A 26664-nucleotide genomic window follows, 5' to 3' on the forward strand; every position below is an offset into this window, starting at 1 on the left:
GATTGGCTGCACTATATTCCGGGCACTAAATGCTTTACATTCATTTTCTTATTTAATGCTTACTGCGACCTCTTTGAGGAATCTGGAAATCAGAGATCTGAAGTAACTTTTCCAAGGTCTCCCAGCAAAGTAGATCCTAGAATAGGAATGAAACCTAGGTTTGTCTTGCTCCAGGGCTTGTGTTCTTAGTTATTGTGTTATATGACTAAATGTGGGTACACATAGGATGATGCATTCAAAATCTTCTACAGTGTATTTGGTGTAACTGATGAAAACCACCTTATTCAATTTACTTTTTAGTCTCTGTATGTAGAGTCAGAAACAGTTGGATCTCTAAGGTCATTTAGATTGTTAACATACCCTACATTCCTATAAATCTGTAGCACGATTGCTCTATTCCTTTTAGGTTACCCTCTGTGACAATGAGGCACATCAAGACCTTGATATGTCCACGTGATCCATATGTTGTTTAAGCATTTGAACCCTCTAATCCGAGAAGCCAATGATGACCATGGCATGCCTATCATTTTGAATATATAACATGTGGAAAATTATATTTGTCATTTCAGTTTGTTCAACACATGTTACAAAAACAGTAATGTGGTTAAGATGCAAAGATGGATTGTTGAAAGAGAGTGAGAGCGAGAGAGCAAGCTGTGCCAGTGATAAATGGCGCTGTTTTGCCAGCCTGACTCTCAGCAGCCACCACTCTATAGTGAGATGTGAAAGGTTTTGCTTCCATTCCCATCTTCTAGTAGAAAGCATTTCAAGAACAGTTGGACCTCAGGTCTTTTCCTTATTTATCTCCTTAAGAACTCTCCTAAGGCTTTCTAGTATTTTCAAAGCTGAAAAGAGAGGGAAATTGTTATAAAAATGTATTCTTCTAAGTAAATTAGACTGTAATTTCCTGGAGACAGGAGGGCAAGATTTGTTAACCTCTGTACCTCTGTATTCTCAGTGCCTGGTCCAGTGCCTGGTACATGGTCAGCCTTCACCAAATAGACTTGGATGTCATGTACACTTTTCATGTACTTTCTGAAGTACCCTCTTTTAAACAAATATGTAAACTGCTGCATTTTAACCACTTTTTAACTTTTTGGCTTCATCTTAGCTGTGAGCATTTTTTTTTCTTTTTTAGTTCCCGGTCAGTAAATAAAATATTCCTTCTCATTTGCTGAACTGTCTTGCTAACCTTTGGAACATTTTTTCTGGTTGACTCTCACCCAGGGACTCCTAGAATACTTTGAAATCTGTTTTATATTGGGGAAATTAATTCATTGTGCGTTCTTATTTACCACAAGCGTGTAGTGGAAATAATGCCCGGAGTTTGAGCCTCAGTTCAATAATTTACCAACTGTTTGACATTGGGCAAGTTATTTCATCTCTTTGTGCTTTAGTCTCCCCATTTAGAAGACGGGGATGATAAATGTCCTGTAGCATTGTTGCAAAGTACATGTTAAATGTGCTGCAGTGAAAAACAATCTAAATGAAAGATCCTGGTGAACAAGACCCCAGCAGAAGGAACAGGCCATCAAGGAGAGAGGCGCCTTTCTCTGAAGGGAGGAAGGAACCTCCACTGTGACACGGCCTTGACTAAACAAGTTCAGAGTCGGTGAACTCAAGGGGCTTCCATAGCCTAGACAGCTCATAGCAAGAGTCTCAGGTGATTGCTGATGTCATAAATAAGAGTGCCAATTGTTAAATCAACAACGGGAGTCACTGGGTACATGCTCCCCACGTAGGATCTCTGTCCTTAATGTGTTTTACTATGAAACTTAAAAACACTACTAGTCGAACAATACCCTATACCTTGTGCGGTTGTGAGAGTGCAGCCTGTTGAAATCCTTGCTTAGTATATACTAAGTTGATCTTCAGTATATGAAGGTAATTGAAAATGAAACTCAATGAAGGGCAGCATGGGAGAGGGAGTGGGAGAGGGGAGGGCCACGGGAGGGAGGGAGGTTGGGGGGGGGGAAGCCACAACAATACAAAAGTTGCACTTTGTAAATTCACATTTATGAAATAAATAAATAAATATGCTGCAGTATTTGATTCTCCTGTAACACTATTCATGTTCTTTGATGTCAGCACCTCCCTAACAAAACCCTAGACATGACTCTCAGGAAATGAAAAGTGTCTTCTCTTCACGTAAGCTTTAGGGACCTTCAAATGGAATCAACTCCAGAGGCTATTTACGTGACTTTTATTTTTTGCATTAATACCAAAGAAACTTTCTGACTGGGAGTTTAGTACAAATAACTCATAAGAATGTACAGTTATGGGTAAGTGGGTGTATGATAATAGTGCCAACTGTTCTCTGAATGAGTGTTTAGTTTTCTGTCATCTGTGGGATCATGGATTCCTGCCACTGCAAATAACTGAAGCACAATGAAAATAGTAATGCCATGATGCTCTTAAGGGTCACTCATTCATGTGTTGATTTGTTATTGTTTCCTTAGACAATGTCCTCTGGAATTTCTCCGTTATAATGCATTTGCTGAATGTAAAAGAGAATAGAGGCTTGGGGAAGGGGAGGGCAGAGTGAGTACTAATAGATATCAGGTTTATTTTAGAGGTGATGAAAATGTTTTGGAATTCTTTATTGGTGATAGTTGCACAACTTTGTGAATAGACTAAAAACCAATGAATTGCATGATTCACTGATTCAAAGAAATTCTAGAAGTGATAAGAAAAATAAAACAGAGCCCCCTTATGGACTGCCATGGAGCAATCTGCAAAATATGCTGTTGAGTGACAAAATGATGAATAATACAGTATGCAAATTATCTCAGTGTAAACAAAATAGTTTCTTTTTTTTTTTTTTTTTTGGACAGGCAGAGTAGATAGTGAGAGAGAGAGAGACAGAGAGAAAGGTCTTCCTTTTTGCCGTTGGTTCACCCTCCAATGGCTGCTGCAGTCGGTGCATCTCGCTGATCTGAAGGCAGGAGCCAGGTGCTTCTCCTGGTCTCCCATGTGGGTGCAGGGCTCAAGGACCTGGGCCATCCTCCACTGCACTCCCGGGCCATAGCAGAGAGCTGGCCTGGAAGAGGGGCAACCGGGATAGAATCCGGCGCCCCAACCGGGACTAGAACCCGGTATGCCAGCACCGCAAGGTGGAGGATTAGCCTGTTAAGCCACGGCGCCGGCCAAGAAAATAGTTTCAATGTAAAACAGAACCAATGTAAAATAAACATGTTAATACTGAAACAATATGCAATGATTTTGAAGAACACTATCAACTTCTAGATATCCAAACATAGGCTATTTTTCTTTTTGGATACATTGCAAATTATTTACTATAAAAACTCTACCTTCAGTTATAGATTTTCCTTATTGAAAGCCAAGAATCCAAGTGTCTGTAGGATAAATATCTAAAATATCAGTCTCGGCAATCCCAGAATTCCTTGTTATTGGGAGGGTAGTATCATTATGCTCTTATAACTCTATGTATCAAATACATGATATTTGCTCCCTTTGTATAAATAAAAAAAGTAAAAGTAAAAAAGGAAAAAGAATATCTGCAATGAATAGCAAAAGAAAACCAAACAAAAAACAAAAATCAAGTCCAAGATCCATATAGAACCCCACTCCAAACTTTCTGTATTCTTTCTGTCTTCTAAGTCATTTTGTACTCCTTAAGGACAAAAATACCCAAAGTTCTACAACTTTTGTTTTTCTACTATCCTTTTAGAAGTCTGAAGAAGAGGTTGGGGTACCTGACCCCTTTAAACAAAGCCAAGGGGTCAGTGTCATGGCACAATAGGTTAATCCTCTACCTGCGGTGGTGCCGGCATCCCATATGGGCACCAGTGCTAGTCCCAGCTGCTCCTCTTCCAGTTCAGCTCTCTGCTACGGCCTGGGAAAGCAGTAGAAGATGGCCCAAATGCTTGCGCCCCTGCACCTACATGCGAGACCTGGAAGAAGCTCCTGGCTCCTGGCTTCGGATCAGCATAGCTCTGGCCATTGTGGCCGTTTGAAGAATGAACCAATGGAAGGAAGACCTTTCTCTCTGTCTCTCCCTCTCACTGTCTGTTACTCTACCTCGCAAATAAACAAATAAATAAAATATTTAAAGAAAAAAAGCCAAATTATCATTTGTTAATATTTCCTCTGAATTTCTGAAGGCTAGTTCTGGAAAGAAGTTTATTTTGCCTTGTGGTGAGGGGTTACTTTCCACAGCCTTCCACTCAGAGTGTGTCTAATTAATCAAAGCAGAGCTTGAATGGTTCCTAGGCTGCTTGGAGCAGGGACTTGACTATAGCTTCAACAATAATAGTAGTATCTAAAATAGCATATGAAAAGAATGAGGTGGTTACCAGAAAAATTGTGTTCAGAGCATCCAAACTGGTGGAGAGGATGTCATGAGGGACTCATCAGTCTCCTAGAATGATAATCGCTGATTGGAAATTTCTTAGCTGCAAAGAAATATACTTCTAATTATCAACTTTGCTGCTAAGATCACATAGTCACCAAGCTAGATTTCTTCTGTTTTTTGATTTTGAATGGAAGACAGGGAAGGCATTTCAGATAAGGAACACAAGCTGTATGGTCATTGGAAAATAGTATGTCTTAAAAAAAAAACAACAATTAAGGTAGCACAGCAGGTTTTTGAGAATTTTGTTGGCAAAAACCATCACTTAGAGCCTGGGTATCCTGAGCTAGTTCAGTTTCTGGACCTCAAGCTTGAGAACCAGGCTCTACACTTAACAATTTAACACTATCTCTTGGAAACATCCCTATCACCTAACGTTGGTGTTTAAATATGGCCAAGAGAGCTGTTTGGTTTGACCAATTTAATCAATAGGCCATTTTGGATAATTTAGGTAAGCTAAGCAATTTGGTCATCTCATTACGGGTAAATGGCAGGTCAGCTGACATTTTGAGTATAAACTAAATAAATAGGTAGTTCTCAAGTTTTTAACTTTTCTACCAGTTGGGTTACAGAGTATTTGGGATGATGCTATTTGGTAAACTAGGACTTCTTCTGTGAGATTGCCTGCAAGTGTTTCTGGGAAAAGGAAAATTTGAACTCTTCCTTCTTGTTTTCTTGGGACCAGATTCAGTTGGCAGCAACTGGTCTCAGGAATATACTGGAATCAGACATCCATTGACCTTACCACCTGGATTCTACCTTGTTAAGTGATTCTGAAATCGGAGAAGACCCCCTAAAATCTATACTAAAAATGTGGCCCCTTAAAGTTCCCTAGATATGCTATCTGGGGTGCCACATGATTTCACCATGGGCTTATTACTAAATCCCCAATATTAATAAGGCCAAGAAGGTTCTTGCCTAATATTTAGAGAAGAATTCTAAATACCGGCACAGATAAACGAGGCAGCATGGTACATTTTAGGCTTTTATTTAGTGTGAGAGGTATCTACGAAACTTAAGGCTTTAGTTCAGGTACGAGAGAGGGGAAAGTCTGGAAACTAGGGTAGCATAAATAGGGGTTCATACCGAGCACCAGGAACCAGCCACGTGGAAGAGCATCTAGGCCTGTATCTGGGCCAGGAAGCCTAGAGCACATGGCCTGAAGGCCATGCGCCCTGGAGGCATGGGGCAACAGGAAGCCCCCTCCTGGCAAGAGGCCAGGGAAGAAGATCAGGCTGGGCTACACCAGCTCCAGGCTTTTAACCCATTTCCAAAGGGGAGTGGTTAATTAACCTGATTGGCTGGTGGGCACCCAGGTGTGGCCAGGTAGGGGAATGAGGCCACTCAGGGGCATAGTGAAGGCATCAGGTAGGGGCATGAGGTCACACAGGGGCGTGGTGAAGGCATGGTCTTCCAGTTCACAAATCTAATCAATTTGAGCCTGTTTGCCTGCCTACATCAATTCCACCTTGTTAAGTAGTCCTCTCAATCACTATGTGTTGCCACGACAGACAGTTAATTCAATGCAAATGATTACCCATGCTTTTGAATTTTTAGGCTGCTTTCTATAAAATGGTCAATGTGATTATTAGCTCTGAATAGCCTTTAATTTTTTTTCCCATTTGTTTTCATCCTGACATTCTTGTGCTCATTATATTAGAAACTAAAGAGAGGCACAAAAATTAATCTGCAAAGACATATCAAGCATGGGTGATCTTCTTAAATAACCTATTTTCAGGGATCCACCAGTTTGGAAAAGTCTCATTGCAATTAAGATAATGTGTCCCTGTGGCTGAGGGAGTTGAAGGAAGATTGATGTGAAGTCTGTCTGTGGCTGAATGGGTGTGAATGGTGAGTGTGGGTGTGTACGTTGAGACTAGAATAATTGGAAATGGTAACAGAGAGATGGCTAGGGTGGAAGAAATTAAAATGAGTCTGTAAATGTAGACTACAAAGGAGGACATATATTTAATCATTCCATAGCCCTGTACCTCTAATCCCCATCTCTATTACCAGGACATCTATTATTTGTATTCGTTTTCCTCTTTGGAGTCTCATCTTTTTATGGGTGGGAGGTGAGAGGTATGAATCAAAGGTTTTTATAAGCCCTGTATCTTCTAACAGAGGAGAAAATCCTCTTAGTAACGTTTTTTTGACCCTGGTCCTTTAACATTTTCTGTGAAGTAATCTCACAGGAAACAATAGGTATTCATTAGAAAAAGAATCGACCGTGATTTACCTTTGTTTAATTTTGTTAGCCCAGCTGCACTTGTCCTGAAGAGCTACATAATTTATTCAAATGACCCAAAGCTTTTAAAGTCAATCTTCAGCAGAATAATTACCCCCCCAGGCCCCAGGAGAGTGAATTTTTTTGTGCTGTACTGCTTCCCATAACTGACATTTATTTGCCTCTCAAGCGTATTTACGTTGTTGGCTTAACTGGAAGTTCTTTGCTGAATCAATAATATACTGTATGTCTTGCTTTAAGTGGGGTCGATGTTATTGCTGTTCATTTTTCTCCCTTATTTCCTTGACACTATAACCTTTTTCTTTGACTTGTGAAAATTTTTACTCCTAAAATTGCGGAGAAACAAAGGTAAATGTCCTTTTAATCTTCTAGGAAATGTGTGCCTCTTTAGACTTTATTTATATCAGAATTTCACTGCGATGAAGGACAAAAGCCCCACACAAGGTCCCCTGCTCCTCCGGGGTGTTCAAGGCTAGGTCTTCTGGAGGCAAGAGAGCCTGCCGTGTGTTCTCTTCTAACTCAGTTCTTGGCTCGCTCTTTGCAAGGGGCATGAGTGTGGGCTAGGAATACAGCAGAGTGGGAATGGGACCCATTTTGACCACTCAGGAGGCTCTGTCCTGGAAAATTTCCCTGTATGTGGTAAAAACAAACATTTGAAATGGAGGGAGAAACCAGGCTTAAACAAAGAGTGAAACCAGTTCCCATTTCACCTCTCTTGCCGACAAACACGTGTGCCCACTCATTTGTTTCCCAAATGTTGGTTTCCCATCCTTTGGACAGTGCTTCAACCTGAACCTGTCTAGAGCATAGGAAACAAAGATTTGGAGATTTAATAAAATGGTGCCTATGGAAACGGGAACAGTTTGTCAGTGTTCAAATTAGTGTACAGAAAAAAATGCAATGATGGCCTTTGGATCTTACTGCCTTTTTCAGGCCATAGTAACCTCTAATTCCTGGTGTCATCGCCTGTGTGCTCTGAGATTGACTTCAGTATCAATGGAGAAACAGACAAATTTCAAAAGTCATTTAGTATGGCTCATGTCATTTGTAATTTTGCCTTCTGTGCCCCACACTTGCTTCTCCTTCCCTGTTCAGCTGAACGCCTGACTTCCCCAGAGCTTGCCCTGCTCCTCTACCTGCAGCATACATTGGCGCACTCTTATTGCTTCTCTGAAAAACGTGATCCACAGAAATATTTGGAATCCGCTTAAGGGTTCTGCATTCTCTGATTTTCTGTGCTAAGTATAGAAAATTATCTTGTCACACATTTCTCCTTCCTATAGTCTCCATTTTTAGAAGAGAATTAAGAAAAATATTTCCTGCTGCATAACAATCCTTCAAATTCTCGTCCCCCTCTTTGGCACTTTTGTAATAGTTTATTAATGGACATCAGTGATTGTAAATGTCACATATCTTTTTTTTTTTTTCAGGACAAAAAGTAAGATTAAAGGACCAGCTGATGTCCTATAGTATAGAGATTAAGAACCTGAGCTCTTCGGACATTAGTTGACTTCTATTTGAGTTCAAATGTCCTGCTTTAAAACCTATGTGACCTCAGAAAAGTTATTTAAACCCTGTGAGCCTCAGTTTTCTAATTTGTACAATGAAGGTAATATGAATAGCTTATATTAGTATTAACCATGTACCAGGCATAATTTTAAGCCCTGTTCAATATATTAGTTCATTTAATCTTCATAACTTGATGATGTAGGTAATTAATATCAACCCCATTTCTCACGTAAGAAAACTGAGATATGAGGAAGGAACGCAACTTGGCCCTAGGTCATAGAAATAATGGTAGAGCTGGACATGGAAATTCAGGTAGTTGGATTTCAGAGGCGTTGTGTTTACCAGTATGCTATATTACCTCTCTATTAATAAACTGGACTCTAAAGCAATTAGCACAGTGTTTGGCACATAGCATTTATTTTCAGCTGGTATGGTTACTCCCATCACCTGTTCTTGTCTGGCCTCATTTTGTCTATTGCACTTGGTGTGAGAAGTTGATCACCCCCATTGTGCCAACAGCAGTGATCTAGGCTCATATAGGTACCCAATCCTTCTGCTTGTGCTCTTTGTAGTTAAAACACAAATTTGCCGAAGTCCTATGAAAGAGGCACTAAGTGTTAATATCTCTTTTCCATCACATGAGAATTACATCCTTCCTATCTGTAACCCCCAAGCCACAAGCCAACAAAAGCTGCTTAAAGCAAGGGAGAAACTTTAGAAGTTATAGACTTCAAATAAAGATTGACCATACTTTAATAAATGGGTAACAATTTCAAAAAGTAATAAAGTTTGTAAAAGATGTTGATGTAAAAGATGTTGATGGTTCCCACTTCTAAACTTATTTGAAGAATGACAATATCAGGGAAAAAAGAAAGAGAAAATTCTGCAAATAATTACATTTTTCATTTAAAGTAAGCCACTGACTTAAAAATTCTCTAACACATTTGTGGAAACTTCATTTTTTGTTTGAGATTTATTTGAATGAGCTGTTATGATTGGAGACAGTGAGAATTTCAGATTAATGTTTTGCAGCCAAAAAAAAAAAAAAAGCCCCTCTGGAAAGCTGGCAAGTGTTCATAAGTCAGCCCTAGAATTATGTAGGTTGAAGGCTCCCAGTGGACAGACCGAACATATAAGAAGGAAACCAGAGATCTGGTGCTATTACGTCCCAGAGTCTAAAGGAACGAATAGGCACAGAATTCAAAGCATTCTTCAGGCTGATTTTTTAAGGTGAGTCTGAACAATTTATATACACTTAGAAAGTAGAACGTCCATTAAATGAAAATACTTTTTATGGATGAACTTTTCCTTTTTCTCAGTGTTTTAACACTGTCTTTTGCAAAACTCTTAAATTATCTAACTGCTGTTTCTCTTACAGGGGTGCATTTAGGATCTAGGCAAGCTGATTTATGATAACTGCTTTAAACTCCAAAAACCAGTAAGTATTCAGTAGGATTTACTCCTGACTCTTTCATGTTAATCTGTTAGATCATATGAATAATGAGCATTAGACAGAAACGATAGTTTTGATGGTTATTAAGAGGTTCTTTGGTGGTTACATTTTAATTGGATACCTTATCTGTGTGTATTTGGAAGCATCTTAAGTAGTAGTCTTTCCCTTAGTGTCTTAATCTTTAACTTTTTGTTTTAGAGTAATGTTGCTAGTAGAAAACCTCAAAAACCTGAATATTGAGTCATAACATTAGAAAGCAATGACTGTTTAGTTAGCAAAGGAAAAATTATAAGACTATATCATGATTAATCCTTGTTGTTCAATCAAAACTACTTCTTGTCTCTAAAACATGTTTACCTGGTTTTTTTCTTATTCTTTCCCTAATTAAATTGAAACTGGGTTGTTCTTATGTTAAATAGACCACACTTAAATATCTCTATCTCAAATTAATATTCTCTATTAAAAGTAGAACAGAGGGCTCTTAGAAATATGCATATATTCTATAACATTTTAACTATATTATTATTGTAAAAACAATGAAAATAGGAGAACCAAACAGGTTTATAGTGAATAAAAACCAACTAGGATTCCCTATCCCAATGTTCTTTTTCACATATTCTTTCAGTCTTTCATACACTTACTTATTTTTTCCATAGCTATTTTACTTATATTTTCCATAGCTATTCTGATTTGTATATAATTAGTTACCTAAGAAAAGCATTTCTCTGTGCAATAGCAGACAGCAGTGTGATTTCTAGAAGGTATACAGAATGAGATATATGTGCTTACGTGTTCTTGAAATAACTTTTCTTTTTTCTGGATTCCTTCTTATTTGTTTCACACATTTCCTGTTTGACTCACCTTTTGAAATACTAATTTGCCTTCAAGCTTACAAAAACATGGTTAAAAAAAAAGATGGGCAACAGGTATTTTTGTTCAGAATTGTCAGTCCTTGAGGCTGAAATATCTGACGTCTTGCTACTACTGGGATTTTTTTTTCTTCAGGAAGTTTAATCCATTCTTATTTCACAAGGTATGGTTCTGAATTTCTTCTGTAATTCAACCCCCCCCTCCTGGCCTTTATTTGCTTTTGAAAAACTTTCAAAATTCTAAAGACTCAAGGATCTCCAAGGCTCTCTGTATGTTCTAAGAGTTCCATTTATTTCCCCCACAGAAGGTGTAGGAATTAGAAGCTGCTGACATTTCACTATGAAGGACAACTTCACCCTTGCCGCCATCAACAGAAACATTACCGGCAGTCTTCATCTGGGACTCATGAACTTCTTTGGCAACAATGAGTCTGCCTTGAACTGCTCATATAAGCCATCAGATAAGCAGTTAGATGCAATTCCCATTCTCTACTACTTTATTTTTGTGATTGGATTTCTTGTCAATGCTGTTGTGGTTGCACTGTTTTGTTGTCAAAAGGGTCCTAAAAAGGTTTCCAGCATTTACATCTTCAATCTGGCTGTGGCTGACTTACTCCTTTTGGCTACTCTTCCTCTTTGGGCAACCTATTATTCTCACAGATACGACTGGTTCTTTGAACCTGTGATGTGCAAAGTGTTTGGGTCTTTTCTGACCCTGAACATGTTTGCAAGCATTTTTTTTATCACTTGCATGAGTGTTGATAGGTACCAATCAGTCATCTACCCCTTTCTGTCGCAAAGAAGAAATCCCTGGCAAGCATCTTATATAGTTCCCCTTGTGTGGTGTATGGCCTGTTTGTCCTCATTGCCAACTTTTTATTTCCGAGATGTCAGAACCATTGACTACTTAGGAGTGAATGCTTGCATTATGGCTTTCCCTCCTGAGAAATATGCCCAGTGGTCGGCTGGGATAGCCCTAATGAAAAATATCCTTGGTTTCATTATCCCTTTAATATTCATAGCAACATGCTATTTTGGAATCAGAAAACACTTACTGAAGACCAATAGCTATGGGAAGAACAGAGTAACCCGTGACCAAGTCTTAAAGATGGCAGCTGCTGTTGTTCTGGCGTTCATCATTTGCTGGCTTCCCTTCCATGTTCTGACCTTCCTGGATGCTCTGACCTGGATGGGTGTCATTAATAGCTGTGAAGTTATAGCAGTCATTGACCTGGCACTTCCTTTTGCCATCCTCCTGGGATTCACCAACAGCTGCGTTAATCCCTTTCTGTATTGTTTTGTTGGAAACCGGTTCCAACAGAAGCTCCGCAGTGTGTTTAGGGTTCCAATTACTTGGCTCCAAGGCAAGAGAGAGAGTATGTCTTGCCGGAAAAGCAGCTCTCTCAGAGAAATGGAAACCTTTGTGTCCTAAACAAGAGAGCAGAATGCATGTAATCGACAGGACTACTTGGTTTGAGGCCCATCTGAATTATCGTTAAATGGTGTTGGTAAAAGAATATGTTTTTCCCGCCTTCCCTTATCTTTTCTTACTCTTCTGGAACAGGAAACCAAATGTAACTGTAAGTGTTATCCTCTGGTGACTTTCAGGAATAGCCCATTGTTTTGTTGGTATATCAGCCTAGGCTTATCTTTGGAGAGACATATCTATAACTGACAAGCAACTGGTGATCTATCGCAAATTATAAGTAATGAGAAATTGTGAATGATGATTTGGGATTTCAGATTTCTCCTTGAAAAATTCTGGTATTTCCTAGTGGTATTTTATATCTGTTTTCATCAGGCTTTCCTTTTGAACCAGGGGCAGTCTTAACTTGTTGCATTATTTACAAGATTACATAGTAAGAGAGGTGAACACTTCTAAATTGAGTATATTATAATAGATTAGGGGTATTGAATTATCCAAGCTCTAAGCATAAGCTTTCTACTTTTTAAACATGATAAACTATTCATTTTACATTGTAGTTGAGCATAATTTTTTAGTTAAGATACAGCTACATATTTACTAGTGCTAGGAAAATAGATTAAATTACACCTACTCCAACATTTTAGCTTGTTTTTTGCAGTTATAAGAGTAAAATATATATTAACAGAATTGCAATAATCAAATATTTGAGTACTCAGTTAAACTTTGAATAAATACTTCTTTAAAACTTTCTGTTCGTGTAAACTGTTGTTTAAGGATTTCTGTTTTCTCTGATTTTTTTAAAAACAGTGACTAAACACAGTGCATTGTTATAAAATGTAAAGGTCAATTTTTATATCCTTGACCTTTTGGATGTGGTACTTTGATATATAGTATGTTGACTTGATTTTTATTATTGATGTTTTGCTTTTGGGTCACTTCCCAAAATATCTGGATGGCTTCTTTAACTCTTTAGCTTGTAGTGAACCCTTAATCAGCATAGAAGAAGATTGTACCAGGATGGAATTTTGATACCCAGGGGGCATAGAGAGATCCAGCAAATGGCAAGTTGTTGTTAAGCAAGGAACCTGTACTGGCAGTGCAAAGTGGCTTTTAATTCATAGACCATAAGGATAGTTGTGGCCTACATGTACTGATGCTGCTTGTTCCAGAATCTATAGGACTCTGTGGGGCTATTTTAAGCCAATTGCTATCCTTAGATCTTGTCAACACTACTAGAACTCCTAAGTTAGAGGAGCACCTGAAACTGGCTGAGTTACCTAAATATTGCTTGTATTAGAATATGAATCCTAATTTTAAATGTCTGAGCTTCTATTCTGTACCAGTCCTGTATTATGCCAGATTCGCCAGGAGTTTCCTAGACTAATGCTGACTTAGAGGTTACAACTGAAGGTTTAGTATCTTTGCCAGGTTCCAGGGCTGTAGGGCAAATAATCCTCTCACACCACTTTCTGGCAGAGTCCTCATTTTGTGTAATCATATTATTTTCAATAAAAACAAATAGCTAAATGTATAATCAACTATTACTTCATGTTTTAAATAATGTTATAAGGCAACTCATATAAATAAAATCTTTCATTAGAACATCATGTGTGCTTATTTAAAAAAAATAACTATTTCCAAGTATACATTCTTCTCTTGTATCTGTATTCTACATTCAATCTCCATTGATAAATCTGAGCTTCAGCTCCCATCTTTCCTCACCTGGCCTCTTGCCACATTCTTCTAGTTCCGCCCTTGAGTCACAATTAACTATCAACTCAGAGATGAACTAATCTACCTTTCTTATCATCATCTGCTGCCCTAGAAGATCTGACAGAACCAGCCTTGTTCTCTGTCATCCCTCCCTTGCACCCTAGGATGTAATGCCACAACATGACTTACTACCTTTGAAGGTCTGCTGCTCTTTCAATGCTCTCTGATTTTGTTCAGCAACTCTTGTCTTCCTGAACACCCCTCCAATCATTCTTACCCCAGGGCCTCTCTTCCAATCTATGGACATGTACTCAGCTTTCTACATTCAGCCCATGCCATTTCCTCAGCAAATAAGAATTATTGTAATAATTAGATCAAGTCCATGAAGTTCCCTCTATAAACAAAATTGCTCTTGTCCATGGGATCTTACACTTGGCAACTGTTTCCATAATAGCCCAGTATTGGGCCCTGAATAGTTGTTCATGCAATGATTTATCCTGGCGCTAAAAAGAACCCTGTTGGATATTATACAATGTCTGTTGTATCATAGCATCACATGGTGCTGCGTATGTCTGTGCAATTTTATGTTTCAGTTCAAATAAAAATTATTTCAAAAGGACCGTCAGTTGAGCGAATGGTGCAAGAGTATGTGAATTCTGACCATAGGCATGCACAAGGGTATAAATGCCTTCTTCTTTGAACACATGAATTTCAGGTAAGCTTCTGAGATAGCAAATGAAATTTGTTTTTCTCATTTGGCTCCTGTTTAAGATATTACTTAATCCCCTTCCTTTTCCATGACCCTACATTTTTTCCCTTCCATTTAATATCATGCCCTGGAACCATACAACAACAACAACAATAGGTACTGTTATGTGAGCATTATGTGCTAGGTACTATTTTACATGCATTATCCCATTTTATTCTCACAGTGACTCATTCTCATTTTGCACATAAGGAAACTGAGGCACGAATGAGTACTGACTAATCTTTCTATTTGGCTCTACCGGGTGAGCTGGTTAATCCTAATAGCAAGTTTTAGTACCTGAAATCTGAATCCTAGGTGACCAAGTAGCAATTTCAGGCAGTGTCATATACAGTGCTTTAATCTTCACCCCAAACCTCAGCAATACAAGAGCCTCTGGGCAGGTGGGGTATTTGTACCTATAAGAAAGAGAAAGGAAGCAAATGGATGAGGCTTCCACTGTTGTTTTCTTCTGCCTTTTTCTTGTGCTCCATGCTGTACCAATTACCTAAAGTATCCACCATCCCCTGCTGTCCCCTCCATCGCATACGCAAATCAAGACAGATGCCTCAAACATTTTGTTTGAGGAACAAACATAGTGATAAGAATTTTAGGGAGAGTATGTAGGATTACTAGAGAAATTTCTTGAAACTTGCAGAAGGATGCATGCATTTATTATGGAAAGACAACTGTTAACTATTTCCACAATTTCTAAGCCTCAAACATATCTACTAAATAGAACTTTTATAACAGTCCCATTATTTCCCATCTTTTGTGGCCTGTATTCAAATGAGAAGACAGCCTGAAGATTAGCATGTTCTATGTTGACTTTTTCTTTTTTCCTGCAGAGATCTGAGAGTGGGAAGCTGTTTGGTGACCTTATATATCAACAAAAGAAAACTCCAAGCTTGACAAACTGAATTGACACATGAGGTGGCTGAAGCAAGAAAGGGTTGAGGTAATAAAGAAAATTTAGTTCTTTAAAAAATTATCTATTTTATTAGAGAGAGAGAGAAAGAGAGAGAGAGAGAGAGAGAGAGAGAGAGAAGTCTCCCATCTGCTGGTTCAGTCTGCAAATGCCTGCAAATGTTGGAGCTAGGTAGGTCAAAGCCAGGAGCCCAGTACTCAATCTGAGTCTCCTACATGCGTGGCAGGAACCCAGGTATTTGAGCCATCATCTACTGCCTCCCAGGGTGCACATTAATAGAAGTGTTGGTAGAACTTGAACACAGGCACTCTGATTAGGGTTGAGTGTCCCAAATGGCATCTTAAGTATTGCACCAAACACTTACTCTGAGATAATTATTTCTAAAATTAGATATAATTGATACGTATTTCTTACTATAGAATCCATATTTGCTCATTGATGAAAAAATGTAATGGTACAGATAACAATTATAGATAATCACCATTTAACAGCATGAGGTAAGATCATTATATAGATAGAAATATAGACACTATATATATATATTTCAGTCTTTATTCATCTTTTTAATCTATTACATATCAGATATACCCTTGATATACCCTTGATCACTCTGTGATACCTTTCTTTTAATACTTAAAGTATTTTGAGCCTAAACACCCTTGTGGTTGACTAGAAGTTTTCTTTTTTCTTTTGTTTGGATCTCTGCTCCTATGATAAATCAAAAATCCTCAGGGCTTAATCAATCCAGCAGATCCTACCTGATGGCAATTGTCCACTGGGGGGAAAATGCTGGAAAATTGGATATGTCCCATGGCCCATTATCTGCAGCTGTTGTTACTACATTGTTTAACAGTTGATCCACATGAGAACAGATGGATCCGTAGTCTAGTGTAGATTCCTGTGCAGTTAAATAGCTTTGGTGTGACCCATGCACAAGTTATCTGATAAGAGTAGATGATAAAGAAAAAGGAAGTCTCTTTGATGCATGCCACAGTAAACCCAGGCTCAAACTCCTCTCTCTGTTTCTACACCTCCAGGGTACCAGGAGCAATCAGCAGAAATACATTAGGACTCCTTCCTTAAATAAACTTCTCTCTCCTTTTTAGCTTGAGTCACATGTCAACCTTTTCCTTAGTAAAAATAAGTATACCTGATTAGGGAAGGGGGTGGGTAGTAGGGCTAATGTTGCTTCTTGATGACATCAGTAAGTGCCATCTCAGTGTATAAGATGCATGACAATAACTTTGAACTTCTTGCTCAATTTTCTAACTTTCTTCTTAATTTTTCTCTGAGCTAAAGTGCTCTAAAATTAATTCTATTAAGAATAAATAAGAAACAAAATAAATATCTAATTACTAAATTCATATTCTTTGTAGTTTTGTACTTTAAGAAGCAGTACTGGACCAGCGCTGTGGTGTAGCAGGTAAAGCCGCTGCCTGCAGTGTCAACATCCCATGTGGGTGCCAGTTTGAGTCCCGGCTGCTCCACTTCTGATCCAGCTCCCCACTGAAGGCCTGGGAAAGCAGTGGAAGATGACCCAAGTGCTTGGTCCCCTGCACCCATGTGGGAGACCCAGAAGAAGCTCCTGGCTCCTGGGTTTGGATCAGCTTAGGAAGACCTCTCTCTCTCCCTCTGCCTCTCTGTAACTCTGTCTCTCAAATAAATACGTATATCTTTTTTTTTTTTATAAAAGAAGCAATACTATCATTGACATTCTTATAACAAATTTTTTTTGTTATTTGACAGAGTTATAGACAAAGAGAGAGAGAGAGAGAGAGAGAGAGAGAAAGGTCTTCCTTCCGTTGGTTCACTCCTCAAATTGCTGCTACGGTTGGTGCAGTGCTGATCTGAAGCCAGGAGTCAGGTGCTTCTTCCTGGTCTCCCATATGGGTGCAGGAGCCCAAACACTTGGGCCATCCTCCACTGCCCTCCCGGGCCACAGCGGAGAGCTGGACTGGAAGAGGAGCAACTGGAACTAGAACCCAGCAACCATATGGGATGCTGGCGCTGCAGGCAGAGGATTAACCAAGTGAGCCATGGCACCAGCCCATAACTAAAATTTAATATGTACTTTTGTTCAGATTTTTATTACATATTTCTAAAAGAGGAATTGCTAGACAAAAGGGTTATGTTCTTTTTTTTTTTTAAAGATTTATTTATTTATTTGAGAGGCAGAGTTACAGAGACAGAGGGAGAGACAGTGAAGTCTTCCATCTGCTGGTTCACTCCCCAAATGGCTGATGGCTGGAGCTGGGCCCATCCAAAGCCAGGAGCCAGGAGCTGCTTCTGGGTCTCCCATGTGGGTGCAGGGGCCCAAGGACTTGGGCCACCTTCTGCTGCTTTCTCAGGCCTTTAGCAGGGAGCTAGCTTGATCAGAAGTGATGCAACCGGAACTTGACCTGGCTTTACATGCTGCACCACAGCATAGGCTCCCTATTATTCTTTTTTAATCATTCACCATGTTGCCTGCCAGAAAGGATACATGAATTTACACTCAGACTAGATGTTCATTGCTCAAAATGCAAAAATTTCAAGTTTGTCTAACATTTATGAATGATCTTCAAAAAGTTCATGGAAAGTGTATATTCTGAAAAAATTGTGGATTTCAAAATTTTTTGCATCAATATATACTTATATTTTAATTATATTATCCATAAACTTAAAATGTTTATTTATAAAAAGGGAACTAAGTTCATATATTTCATATATACAGTTTTAAGAGCATAATAATACTTTTTACCCTGTCCTCCCTCATTTCTACCTTCTCTCCTTTTTTTTCTTTTAATTTTTACAATGACATACTTTAGGTGGTATAGACATTTTAATGATATTAACTTTTGTAACCCATGAGCAAGGAATAGCTTTTGATTTTTTGTGTTTGATAATTTTTTTTTATCAGTGCTTCACAATTTTTATTGAAGATATCTTTCAGTTCTTTGGTTAAAGTTATTTCCAAATATTTTTTCAGTGATACCAATATTGGTATATAAAAATGCTACTTTTTTCGTGTGTTGATTTTGTATCCTGCAACTTTACTGGATTGGTTTATCAATTCTAACAGCTTTTTTTTTTTTAAAGATTTATTTATTTATTTGAAAGTCAGAGTTACACAGAGAGAAGAGAGGGAAGGAGGGAGGGAGAGAGAGGGAGGGAGGGGGAGGGGGGGAGGGAGTTCTTCCATCTGCTGGTTCACTCCCCAAAGGGCTGCAACTGCTAAAGCTGCACCCATCCGAAGCCAGGTGCCAGAAGCTTCCTCCAGGTCTCTCACAGGGATGCACGGGCCCAAGGAGTTGGGCCATCTTCTACTGCTTTTCCAGGCCATAGCAGAGAGCTGGATCGGAAATGGAGCAGCTGAGTCTCGAATTGGTGCCCATATGGGATGCTGGTGCTTCAGGCCAGGGCTTTAACCTGCTGTGCCACAGCACTGGCCCCAATTCTAACAGCTTTTTCACAGAGTATTTAAGGTTTTTTAGTGTACAATACTATGCCATCTATAAATGTACATCTTTTGATTTCCTCTTTTCCAATTTCTATGTTCTTTATTTCTTTCCCCCTAATTGTGCATGCTAATACTTCTAATACTATTTTGAATAAGAGTGTTGAACGTGAACATGCTTGTCTTGCTCATGATCTGAGGGGAAATGCTTGCATCTTTTCCCCATTTAGTATGACATTCGCTGGTGCTTTGTCATTTACAGCCTTTATATTTTTGAGGTATTTTCCTTCTACACCTAACTTGTTGATGGTTGTGTTTATTATGAAGGGATATTGAATCTTGTCAGATGCTCTCTTTACATCTGTTGCAATGACAATATGGCTTTTGATCTTCATTCTGTTCATGTGATTTATGACTTTTATTGAGTTCTGAATGTTGAATCACCCTCATATCTCTAGGATAAGTCTCATTTGGTTGTGACTTATGATCTTTTTGCTTTGTTGTTGGATTTGGTTTGCTAATATTTTATTGAGTATTTTTGCATCTTGTTCATCAAGGATATTGATCTGTAATTTTCTTTTTGTATTGTGACTTTTTGGTTCTGTTGTTTGAGTGATGCTGGCCTTGTAAAAGGTGTTTTGACAGAGTTCCATCCTTTTTAATATTTTGGAATAGTTTGAGAAGGATTGTAGTTAGTTCCTCTTTAAATGTTTTGTAGATTTTATTTGTAAAGCCACCAGATCTTGGACTTCTTTTTGAAGGGAGACTTTGAATTACTGCTTCAATTTCATCGCTAATGTTATAGGTCTGCTTAGATTTTCTATTATCTTTTTGATTTAATCTTGGCAGGTTATTTTTTCCAGGAATATGTCTATTTCTTTGAGATTTCCCAATTTGTTAGCATATAACTGCTCATGGTAGATTCTTATGCTCCTTTGTATTTCTGTAGTATTACTTATAACATCTTTTTCATCTCTAATTTTCTTTACTTATTAAAGACTTGTTTTGTTTATTTGAAAGGCAGAGTTACAGAAAGAGAGCTAGAGTCAGAGTGAGAGCAAGAGCTAATGAGTACCCTTCCTTCCGCTGTTTCATTCCCCAAGTGGCCATAACAGCTGGGGCTAGGCCAGGCTGGAGCCAGGTGCCAGGAGGCAGGAGCTTCATCTGCTCTCCAATGTGGGTTCAGGGGCCCACATACTTGGAACCATCCTCCGCTGCCTTCCGAGGCACACTGGCAAGGAGCTGGATCAGAAGTGGAGTAGTTGGAATTGTAACCAGCACCCTTATGGAATGGGCAGCTTTACCTTCTATGCTACAACACTGGCCCCTCTAATTTTTTTATCTGAGTTTTTGCTCTTTTTCATTAGTCTGACTAAAAATTTGTGTATTTTATCGTCCCCCAAACTCTACTTTTTTTTTTGTTGATTTTTGTGCTTTTTTTTCAGTTTCAGTTTCATTTATTTTTGCTCTGATTCTTATTATTTCTTGCCATCTGCTAATTTTGTATTTGGTTTGTTCTTGTTTTCCTATGTCCTTGAAATGCACCATTAAATTGTTTACTTGAGGTCTTTCTATTTTTTAATGTAAGCACTTATTGATATAAAATTCCTTGTTAATACTATAATTTTCTGGGGCTGGCGCCATGGCTCACTTGGTTAATCTTCCGCCTGCGGCACTGGCATCCCGTATGGGTGCCGGGTTCTAGTCCCGATTGCTCCTCTTCCAGTCCAGCTCTCTGCTGTGGCCCAGGAGGGAAGTGGAGGATGGCCCAAGTGCTTGGGCCCCTGCACCCACATGGGAGGCCAGAAGAAGCACCTGGCTCCTGGCTTTGGATCAGCACATTGTGCCGGCCGTAGTGGTCATTTCGGGGGTGAACCAAAGGAAAGAAGACCTTTCTCTCTGTCTCTCTCTCTCACTAACTCTGCCTGTCAAACAAACAAAAAACACTATAATTTTCTGTACCCACAGGTTTTTTTTATGGTGTGTTTTCATTTAAGAATTTTTAAATTTCATTTTATATTTCTTCAGTGATCAATTGATCATTCATATTGTTTAATTTCCATGCATTTATAAATTTTCTATTATTTTTCTTGATGTTGGTATGTAGTTTTATTATTTCAATCTTTTTAAGTGTACTGAAATTTGATTTGTGATCTTCTGTACAGTCTATCTTAGAAAATGTTCCATGTGCTGATGAAAATAATGTGCATTTTTTTTGAAACACAGAGTTATATAGAGAGAGGCAGAGGGAGAGACAGAGAAAAAAAGAACAAAGATTTTCCATTTGCTAAGTCACTCCCCAAATGGCTGAGATGGCTGAGCTGGTCCAGTATGAAATTGATAACCTGAAACTCCATCTGGATCTCCCACATATGTGGCAAGGGCCCGGATATTTGGGCCATCTTGTCCTGTTTTCCCAGGTACATTAGCAGAGAACTGGATCAGTAGTTATAGGATCTGGCATTGCAGGTTAACCCACTGTGCCACAACACCAGCTCAAGAAGAATGTGTATTCTGTAGCTATTGGGTGAAATGTTCTGTAAATGTCCATTTGCTCAATAGTATGGCTCAACTCTGATTTATCTTTGTTGATTTTCTGTTTGGATAATCTTTCTATTGATGAGAGTGAGGTGTTGAAGTTCCTAATTATTATTGTATTGGAGTCTCCCCCTCTCTTTAGATCTAATAGTATTTGTTGTATATATCTGGGTGGTCTAGTGTTGGATACATATACATTTATGATTGTAATATATTCTTGCTAACTCAATACTTTTATCAATATATAATGTTCTTCTTTGTCTCTTTTTACAGGTTTTGATTTAAAATCTGTTTTATCTGATATGAGTATGGGCACTCCTTCTTAATTTTAGTTTTCATTTTTATGGTATGGTATACCTTTTTCCAGCCCTTCATTTTCTTTTTTTTTTTTTTTTTTTAAATTTATTTGACAGGTAGAGTTACAGACAGAGAGAGACAGAGAAAAAGGTCTTCCTTCCGTTGGTTCACTTCCCAAATGGCTGCTACAGCCAGTGCTGCTGCACTCTGAAGCCAGGAGCCAGGTGCTTCCTCCTGGTCTCCCATGCGGGTGCAGGAGCCCAAGCACTCAGGCCATCCTCCACTGCCCTCCTGGGCCACAGCAGAGAGCTGAACTGAAAGAGGAGCAACTGGGACTAGAACCTATGCGAGTGCAGGGGCCCAAGGACTTAGGCCATCTTCTACTGCTTTCCCAGGCCATAGCAGAAAGCTGGATCGGAATGGGAGCAGTCGGGATTTGAACTGGTGCCCATATGTGATACTGGCACTGCAGGCCGGGACTTTAACCCACTGTACCACAGTGCTGGTCCCTCTGTAATTTTCTTGATTGGTTACAGATTGTATTCACTCCATTAGTGAATTTGGTAGTGTTGTATATTTCCATGATGTTTACTTATAATGTAGGACTCCCTTCAGAATTTTTTGTAAGGCTGGTCTGGTGGTGGTGAGTTCTGTATTTTTGTCTGGGAAATGCTTTATTTTCTCCTTCACTTTAATATTCACAAGTGATAAGCAGGAAGACCACAGTTCCACAGGAGTATAAACAAGGGCTAAATTGACAATTATATCCCAAAATGACCATTTCATTCCTATACATTTTTTGGTATTCTATATTAACTGCCACATACCAGAGAAAGCATATGGTATTTGTCTTTTTGAGACTTGCTTATTTTACTAAGCATAATAGTTTCCATTTGTACCTATTTTGTTGGAAGACGAGATTTCATTCATCCTTCACTTCTAAAGGATAGCTTGGCTCAATATAATATTCTTGGTTAGGGTTTTTTTTCTTTCAAGACCTTGAATATATCATCCCACTCTCTTCTGGCCTGGGGCTGGGTTGTTTACTGCCAGGGATTTGAAACTTAAAGACAGGTTTTCAAACTCGAGGCAGGCTTAGGAAGTTCCTGTAGGCCTCTCTGGATTCAGCCTCCCCCACAGGCGGTGTCACGTTTCCTATGTCCCTATGTTGATGTCTGTGCACCTGGCATAATGTTTCCTTTTTTATGGCATAGATTTCAATGGAAAAGACTTTGTTTAGATGGAATGTGGAGTTCCACTTGGGTTTTTGCTTTTGCTTCGACTCCAGGTAAACCCAGAAATATCACCTCTGAGTGATTTATTCAGTGACAACCAGTGTCAGCAGTGTCTACAGAAGCCATAGTTGTCTACTCTGCACCAATTTGTGGAGATAATAGTATTTGACTTTGAAATTGATGTTTGCTTCATTTTCCTAACGGTCGATGGAATGGCGCCGCTTATTGCCCACTCCATGTTAGGTGGAACTTGAGAGGATTATCTGGATTCCTGCTGACGGTCCACTCTCGTTCAGCCACTTCATTCTCTGGTGCCGTGGCTCCCCAGATATGCGAAAGATGGAGCCAGGACGCTATCCCATCCACCTTGATGGCAGTAGGGGTAAGAAGCACAACAACATAAGGCCCCCTCCATCTGGGTTCTAATATTTTTGTGTTATGTCTCTTTACCCATACCCAATCCCCTGGTTCCCATTGATGTAGAGGCGTTGGTGTTGGAGTTGACTCTTCCTCCTGGCTCAGTGCGGCCAGCACGGGCCACAGTTCCCTGTGAACCTTAACAAGAGCCTGCATTCCCTTAAGTAGATTCCTCTTACTGATTTCAAACCGCTTCCCCGGGTGATCTGGATATATTGGAGGGGGGGGGGACCCATATATGATTTCAAAAGGAATCAAATTAAGTTTATAGGGGGTGTTTTGCATCCGGAACAATGCATGTGGAAGTAGCGTCACCTAATTTTCGCCAGTCTCTAGCGCCAATTTTTTTAGAGTCTCCTTTAATGTCTGATTCATCCGTTCTACCTGACCTGAGCTCTGGGGATTATATTCACAATGTAATTTCCAGTTGGTCCCCAGTGTCCGAGCTAATTGCTGTATTAATTTACTGACAAACGCCAGTCCATTATCTGAGCCAATCACTTTGGGAGTTCCAAATCTTGGAATTACCTGTTCTAGCATAGTTTTAGCTACTGTCTCTGCTGTCTCACTTCTTGTAGGGAAGGCCTCCACCCAGCCTGAAAAGGTGTCCATAAAAACCAGTAAGTACTTATACCCATACTTGCCTGGCTTTATCTCAGCGAAATCCACTTCCCAGCACCGCCCGGGCCTCCACCCCCGATCTCTCTTACCAGAATGCATTCCCGACTGCCGGCTAGCCTTCATCATCTGGCACGCCCTGCATCTCTCCACAGTCTCCCTGAATTTCTGGCTTTGGTGGGGGAATGTTAACCGGGCTGCCGCAAAGAGTTGTTCTAGTTTCCTTTTTCCCAAATGGGTGGTCCGGTGGAGGTTCTTGCCGAGATACTCCCCCAAACGCTGGGGTAGGATAAGGTTTTCCCCCTCCCTGCCCCACTTGTCTGCACTGATTGGGTGCTTCTTAGATTTGATCCAGTGTACATCTTCCTCAGTGTAGACGGGTTCTGGGGGAAGTTCCTCCATCCCACATTGGGGTGGAGAGACTTTCATGCCTAGCGTACAGGCTGTCTCCCAGTTTGGGGTACTTCTACCCTTAAAGTCTTAAGCCTCAAAGTCTCAGTCAGTAGGGCCGCCTCCTTGGCTGCCCTGTCAGCCAGTTGATTTCCTCTGGATACTAAGTCCCTCTTCCTCTGATGTCCAAGGGTGTGGACTATTGCCACCTCCTTAGGTTTGTTTATTGCTTGGAGCAGGGCCATCATTTCAGTTTTATTTTTAATCTCTGTTCCCCCTGAGGTGCTGAAGCCCCTTTCTTTATAAATAGCTCCATGGATGTGCACGGTGGCAAAGGCATAGCGGCTGTCCATATAGATGGTCACCCTCTTCCTTTCTGCTAACTTCAAGGCCGCGGTCAAAGCTTTCAGCTCTGCCTTTTGTGCCGAGGCAGAGCTACACAAGCGTTGCTGAAAAATAATGTTACCCTGCTCATCAACTACCACCGCCCCTGTGTGTCTCTTACCGTCTTCCACGAAGCTGCTCCCGTCTGTGAACCATACACAGTCTCCTTGTGGAAGAGGTCGATCCTTGAGGTCCTCACAGACAGTGACTCCCTCAGCCAGGATCTCTAGGCAATCATGTAATGGCATGTCCAGGTCAGGAGTTGGCAGCGATGTTGCGGGGTTTAGCTGAACAGGTCCTTGAAACTGGACTCGGGGTCCATCTAATAATAGGCCTTGGTAGTGAGTGAGCCGGGTATTAGTTATCCACTTACCCGGTGGTTGTCGTAATATTCCTTTGATGGAGTGAGGTGCAATGATGACAAGGGGTTGGCCAAAAGTCAGTTTGTCGGCATCCTTTACTAGGACTGATGCAGCAGCTATGATTCTCAAGCAAGTTGGCCACCCTGCAGCAACTGGGTCCAGCTTTTTTGACAAATACGCCACGGGACGCTTCCAGGGTCCCCATGCCTGGGCCAGAACTCCCTTCGCAACTCCCTTCCTCTCGTCTATGAATAGGTAGAAATCCTTGGTGGGGTCAGGGAGTGCTAAAGCCGTGCTGAGAGGAGGGCTGCCTTTAGTGTCTTAAAGGCTCCCTCCATCTCCGGCATCCATACCCAGTCCTGAGTTTCCCAGCTAGCCGCATATAAAGGCCGGGCCAGTTCGGCATAATGGGGCACCCACAAATGGCAATACCACACAGAGCCCAGGAACTCTCTCACCTCTCTCGGACTTTGGGGTTGAGGAATTCTTAATACTGTTTGTTTCTTGGCCTCAGTGAGCCATCTCTGGCCCCCTTCAACTTGTAACCTAAATAAGTCACTTCTGGTTGGCAAATCTGGGCCTTTTTGCAGCAGCATGATAGCCCAGTCGTCCCAGTGTCTCGAGCAGCTCCCGAGTACCCACTACACAAGCCTCTCGGATCTTGCTGGCTATTAGCAAGTCATCCACATACTGCAACAAAGTCACATCCGGGTTGGTCACCCTGTACTCAGGTCCTCGCTCAAGTCCTCATTGAATAACACAGGGCTGTTCTTGAAACCCTGGGGTTTCAAGTGAGTTGCCCCCGTTGTCCAGTCTCCAGTCAAACGCAAACAACTCTTGGCTTTTTGTGGTGAGAGGCAGGCTGAAAAAGGCATCCTTCAAATCCAAGGTGGTGTACCATACTTGGCTTGGTCTCAGGTTGCTGAGCAAACTGTATGGGTTGGGGACTGTGAGATGTAAGTCCTCCACTCTTTTATTGACCTCGCGGAGATCTTGGACTGGTCTGTAATCTTTACCCCCCCGGTTTGCGGACAGGCAATAAAGGCGTGTTCCAAGGAGACTTGCACCATTTTAGGATGCCCTCCTGCAGCAGCTGCTTGAGGTGGGGCGCAATCCCCCGCCATGCCTTGGCAGGAATTGGGTATTGGCACTCTCTGACCGGCTCCACCCCCAGGTTTAATTCAATTAGAAGGGGAGCCCTGTGACTAGCCAGTCCTGTTCCCGCCATCTCCACCCAAGCTTGGGGATATTTCTCGACCAGTTCTCGTACCCCAGGTGCCCATTCTCCTGTTTTTTTTTTTTTTTTTACTTGGCTGATATAGCCTGTACTCATCCTGGGCCATTAGATGAAGAATTTATATTGGTTGTCCCTCCCCGTCAGTTATTTCAATGTCCTTCTCAGCGAAGTGGATGTGGGCATGTAGCTTAGTTAGTAAGTCTCTTCCAATTAGAGGGGTGGGACAGCCTGGAACCACAAGAAACGAGTGCTGGATTTGTTTTCGTCCTAGATCTACAGTTCGTTTTGTCGTCCATCGACAAACTTTGGACCCGGTGGCTCCCTGCACAATGCTGGTCTTATTATCCATTTTTCCTTTAGTTTGAGTAATCACTGAAAACTGTGCTCCTGTATCCACCAGAAAGTCAATGGGAACCCCCTCTACCTTCAAGGTTACCCTGGAGTCTGGGAGGGGGGCCGAGCCCAGTCCCCCTATTCGCTGTCACTT

General features: G+C 40.4%; 1 protein-coding gene across 1 annotated transcript; it reads left to right on the forward strand.

Annotated features, from left to right (window-relative positions):
• The first annotated feature begins 10791 nt into the window (after nt 1-10791).
• On the forward strand, nt 10792-11883 carry AGTR2 (angiotensin II receptor type 2). Its single transcript, XM_062182876.1, has one exon. The coding sequence runs from the start codon at nt 10792-10794 to the stop codon at nt 11881-11883; it is 1092 nt and encodes a 363-aa protein (XP_062038860.1).
• Nucleotides 11884-26664: the final 14781 nt, after the last annotated feature.

Source organism: Lepus europaeus, chromosome X, assembly GCF_033115175.1.
Source record: "Lepus europaeus isolate LE1 chromosome X, mLepTim1.pri, whole genome shotgun sequence".
NCBI lineage: Eukaryota > Metazoa > Chordata > Mammalia > Lagomorpha > Leporidae > Lepus > Lepus europaeus.

Bases quoted from the DNA above. Each gene is read 5' to 3' on its own strand.
- AGTR2 (XM_062182876.1), top strand. From the start codon at position 10,792: ATGAAGGACAACTTCACCCTTGCCGCCATCAACAGAAACATTACCGGC.